Raw genomic sequence first — 5,374 nt, 5'->3', positions numbered from 1 at the left:
GCACAACCAACAGCTGTAGATCTATCGCCGCATGCGGCTTTGTTTTTTATTACCGCATGCGGTTACAATTGCGTTGATCGCTATCGATTGTCGCATGCGCCGTCATTGCGTTGATCATCTCTTCATTTTTGATTGATGGGCGCAATGCGACGTAGATGCGTTGTTTATTTTATCTTTGAGCCATGAACGCATGCGGTGACTGATTTCCTGGAAAACAGACACTGAAACATTCTATTCTACCATCGCAATGGTATTAGTGGGTGCATTTATGACATCTTATAATTTTCGCATTTCTTAGCCAATTTGTATACAAAAGTCTTTTAATTATCTTGCCTTCGAGGCATCACTCACATACTAGTAATGAACTTTCCTCTAGCTCATTTATTGGACATAAATGCATAGCTTGGCCCCGGTAGTGCAGTAACTTGTTGAATATTTTTATACCCACCCTTTCATATGATATGTTTTTCACGTATGGATAAAGACAAACCAATAAATGACAAGAAGAATCTGTAACTGTGCCATTGAGATTAGTCAGACACTTCGACATACAGTTTTTTTTTCATGTTTATCTTGTTTTAGTTATTATAGTAAAATGTTTGAGATTTTTAATTAATTTCTTATTTTAAACTTATATTTTTAGGAAACTCCAAGAAATTGTTATATGCAATCTGAACAAGTGAATTTATACAGTTTATTCTTTTAAGAAATTATGCTCTTTCCATTTTGAAATGAGTAAAGGTTGTGTTTTAATATCTAAATTTATGTAGTAATGACGCAGTTCTAGAAAGTCAGGTCGTTACATAAATGACATTTAATGCTGAGCAGAGGAAAAATTAGGGAACGATGTGATGCTCTAGCCGAGGCAAACTTCCATTCAACTCCCGCAGAAGCATGAAACTAGGACCACTTTCAAAAGTCGGGTAAGATGACTTCCAATACTGTATTGATATTTAAAGAAATATTGAAGCCATATGTCAGGCAAATACAAGATAATCAATAATAGAAAGATTCCAATAATAAAGAAAGTATAGATAAAAAACAGAAAATAAATGAAGGGAAAATATAATCCTAACAAGGGTAGGGATGATTATTGTGAAACTTTAACCCTTTCAGTCTCAACCAAGAGAAATTATCCAAGAAACTTGGTAAAGACATTGTAGAATTTTCTAAAAACCAAAACTATACATACTATAACAACATGATCATTACTTTATGACACACTCACACATAACACCCAGATCATAATTTATATATTTCTGCATGTAAGTGTTGTAAAGTATTACGACTTATTATTAAGCAGTAGCTAGATATGCATGAATAATCAATTAACCCTACGGCAGTTGCTACGAACTTGGCCTCTATAACCCTCCTTAACATCGAGTAAGCCCATTTTGATGATGGCCTGTTGAAAGTCCAAGAAGAATAGAGCTTGGTTCATGGCGTAGGCAGTGACAATGCCCCTCGTACGAGGGCTAGCAAATAATGTCTGGTCGGAAAACAGAACCCCGGCGCCTCTCGACAGCGCGTTGTAATAAACGTTGTCGAAGTTGTCGGGTGTGGCGTCAAATGTTTGGAGGGCGTTGTCGCCGTTGCTGCATGTTCTTGACAGTGCTCTTCCGAAGTTTGGATTCAGAAGAGGGTCGTTGCCATCCAGTCTCCCTTTGAACGATATGCATCTTGCCACTCCCAATGTATGCGCCCCTATACACATATTTTGTCAAAAACCACAAGGAATTTCATCTTAAATTTAATTTAGGAAACACAAAAATACCCTCTTGTCAATAAGTTTTAAAATGCTATCCGTTTACTTCTTATATTCTAGGTTTGGTTTTAATTTAGTCTTTAAATTTCAAGATGTTACAATTTTACTTTATTTGAGTTTTATTTTAATTTGGTTCATCGATTTCTAGATTCATGTTTTAACCTTCGATTTTTTTTATTAAATACTCATTTTTAGTCATTGACATTAAAATCTATTAACTAATTTAAAATAATCCTGAAGTAGAAAAATTATTTTTAAATGTAGAAAAATGAATCAAAATATTTACAAAATATAGCAAAATTTTAGAACTATCAATGATAGATGTTGATAGACACTGATAGACATTGATAGACAGTGTCTATCAACGTCTAACATTGATAGTTCTAAAATTTTGCTATATCTTGTAAATATTTTCAATAGTTTTACCATTTGAAATAATTTTCCATCTTTTAAATTGAATTTTAGTAGCAATGTAAAATAACATAACTTAATTAATTATAATTTTTTAAATTATTTTAAATTAATGGATAGACATTACCACTAAATACAAAAAGTGTGTATTCAAGTGAAAATCAATATGAAAAATGTAAATTTTAAAATCTATCAACAAAATGAAATAAAACTCAAGCTAAGAATTGTAACATTTTGAAAGTTAAGGTCCCGCTTGATTACCATTTAATTTTTTATTTTTTGTTTTTGAAAATTAAGTTTATAGAGGTTACTTTCACCTCAAATTTCTTTATTTGTTATCTACTTTTTACCAATTAATTAAAAAAACTATGCCAAAATTTAAAAACTAAAAAAAGTAACTTTTAAAAATTTATTTTTGTTTTTAAAATTTGATTAAAAATTCAACTATTATACTCAAGAAATATGAAATGGATTCCTAAACGAAATCTAAAAAACTAAATAGAAACTGGGGTGAAAACATATCAACCACAGTAATATATGTTTTCGCATTGAATAAATTTACCCGAAAGTGCGACCATTTGGTTGGGAGTAAAGCCGCGTTGAGCGAAATGACTAATAAGCTGAGATGCATTTAAGAAAGGCGAAGGCAAATTAACGGTGTCTTCGATTCTTGATCTGCTTCCGTCCTTCCTTCCCTTTGGTATCTCGTAAAACGGACCCCCTGCCTGTTCACATCGTCATTTTATTATCTATTTTCGTTTTAATCTATAAAGCACAGATATTTCATATGGGACAAATAATCAGTATCAGACACGTATCGAATATTGATATTTCTAGATACTTTCTAGATACGTATCTGACACGTGATTTAACGTATATATACTTCTTATTTGACACGCGATTTGACTTATCTATTTCTATGTGTATCTTTTTTTTAAGAAAAAAGACAAGTAACTCATCTAATATTTTCCAATCTAAAATTAGGCAACATATTTAAAAAGAAGAAGAAAATAAATAACGGACCAAACCCTAGAGAATCATCTAATCTCCATCTTCACATTTGAATCCACACAAAGTCCACCAAAATATAAATCATTTGGATATCTTCAACAATAAGTTCTTCATTTATCTTCATACTTCTCTCTCTAATCTTCTTCTTCTTTGCAATATGAGTCACTTTTCTATTACATTTTATTAACTATTGTACTTCAACATCTTAGATGTTTTTTTTTTATTATTATATTTCAGTGTTTGTATTCTATTTTGTGCTATTGTTATTAACTTGTAAGTTAAATTTTTCGATATCCTAGATTTTTTTAAAGAAAAATAAAATGTATCTTCAATGTATCGGTATATTCGTTTTTTTATAAATAATTATATTAAAAAAATATATAAAAAAATAACGTATCCTTAGACGTATCCGTATCTTAATTTTTTAGAAATTGACGAATCGTCATATTCAATCGTATCCGTATCGTGTAGTCGTATCTGCTTCATAGCTTTTAATTCATTAACTATCTATGTTGACATACATTTTGAACTTAAAAGTTAGAGGTTCAATTCTCAATCACATAGTTGTTGTATTAAAAAAAGAAATAATCCAATAAAATAATAAAATCAATAGAAGCTAAATACAAAAATTTGGTGACTTCTAAAGTAAAATTATACTCAAAACTATATACCAAAAGAGAATTATTTTTTTTTCCCTCTCTTTTTGAAGATAAAATAGCACTGAGGGAGAAAACGTTAAAAGAAAAAATTACCCAAAAGACTGCATCTCTAGCAGCCATAGCGACAATGTCTGCACAAGAAACAACACCGGGACATTGCCTCTCAAGTTGCTCCTTGATCTCATCAATAACCTCGTAGCCTCGTAAACTGAGGTTAGCAGGAGAGTCTTTTTCTGCTGTGTTATCTTTCGTCGAATCAATCAATATCGATCCATCGCATCCCTAAATTTATCCAACTAATAATTAGTCTTTATTTTCTTTAATCATCCACGAGAATTTTGAACTAATAATTATATCAATTTAAAACTTCTAGTATTTCATAAGTGTATCAATTTATATCATACGTTACTTTTTGTTTGGATAAAATCACGTGAGAATTATAATTTTATCGATTAAACTTCTAAATTTTCATAAGCGAGTCACTTTTAACTCTGAGTTAAGATTATCATTTGAACATAATTCATGCATCAATGCCAATAGTCCATTTTGTTAATCCCACATCTAAAGAAGTCTACAAAGGTGTTAAAATTGATATGATTTCTAAAGATAATCTTAATATAAAAAATCTAAATTGATTCACTTAGGAAAATTTAAGAGTTTAATTGAAAGAATTAAATGGTCTCACACGATATTTTTTTAACGGGATCTAAAAGATCATACGTGTAAATTGGTAGACTTGAGAACGTTGTTCAGGATTTCAAGTAATACACTTATTAGTTCAAGGTTTTAGTTCATACAATACACAAATTGTTTTAGAAAAAAAATCACAATATTTTTGTAGAAACTTCTAAAAAATACATCCATAATGTTGCAATATATATTCGTTGATATGTCCATAAATCTTGATAACCAATAAAGATATTGAGATAGATATTCTCATATTTGATTGATAAGAAATACACGATAGAGGAAAAGATCGATAGTGATTACCTCGACGAAACAGTCATGGAAATGCATTCGAATGAGAGAAGCAGCCAAAGTGGGATCATTTTGAAGGGCTCTATTGACAATGTTCTTCACAATGGGATCTACAAAGGGGCAACTCATCAAGTAATATCCCATACTCAACCCATTTACACTTGTAAATCTTGAGCTTACTCCCAAAGACAACATAATAGTGACTAAAATCATCAATTTTGACATTGAAATTAGCATCATATTGAAAGATATATAATAGAAGGGTTGTGTTTGGAGTGTGTATTTATAGACATATTGGAGAGTATAGTTTTCAATTGAAGAACAAATTAAAGAGAGTGGCTTCATCACATTCTCCACTCAAAACAAGCCATGATAGTATAATAATAATGATAATTATACAACTTGGTTGACATGTGTGTTCATTGCATGTTGGCTTTTATAACCTAACACCAACAATTCAATCAAACCTGGATTCCAATTCATATAAATTATTGAACTCACCATGCCAAATCTCTACAAATATTTAATCATTTATTCAAATGCTATATTC

At 30.6% G+C, this 5,374-nt stretch overlaps 1 protein-coding gene across 1 annotated transcript; it reads right to left on the bottom strand.

Annotated features, from left to right (window-relative positions):
* Positions 1 to 924: 924 nt before the first annotated feature.
* LOC120072914 (peroxidase 47-like) lies at positions 925 to 5,150 on the bottom strand. The gene is made up of 4 exons (XM_039025444.1): positions 4,837 to 5,150; positions 3,940 to 4,128; positions 2,739 to 2,901; positions 925 to 1,704 (listed from the first exon to the last, which is right to left on the bottom strand). The coding sequence occupies exons 1-4, from the start codon at positions 5,062 to 5,064 to the stop codon at positions 1,325 to 1,327; spliced, it is 960 nt and encodes a 319-aa protein (XP_038881372.1). The 5' UTR covers positions 5,065 to 5,150; the 3' UTR covers positions 925 to 1,324.
* Between the last annotated feature and the right edge of the window lie 224 nt (positions 5,151 to 5,374).

Source organism: Benincasa hispida, chromosome 3, assembly GCF_009727055.1.
Source record: "Benincasa hispida cultivar B227 chromosome 3, ASM972705v1, whole genome shotgun sequence".
NCBI lineage: Eukaryota > Viridiplantae > Streptophyta > Magnoliopsida > Cucurbitales > Cucurbitaceae > Benincasa > Benincasa hispida.
This window is presented reverse-complemented; position numbering and strand designations above follow the sequence as displayed.

What these genes read in the sequence shown, in the direction of transcription:
- LOC120072914 (XM_039025444.1), bottom strand. Translation starts at nt 5,064, where the DNA reads ATGATGCTAATTTCAATGTCAAAATTGATGATTTTAGTCACTATTATG. An exon ending in TCCATGACTGTTTCGTCGAG is followed by an intron (nt 4,129 to 4,836) that starts GTAATCACTATC and finishes GGATAAATTTAG; the next exon opens with GGATGCGATGGATCGATATT. An exon ending in CCAAATGGTCGCACTTTCGG is followed by an intron (nt 1,705 to 2,738) that starts GTAAATTTATTC and finishes ATATGTGTATAG; the next exon opens with GGGCGCATACATTGGGAGTG.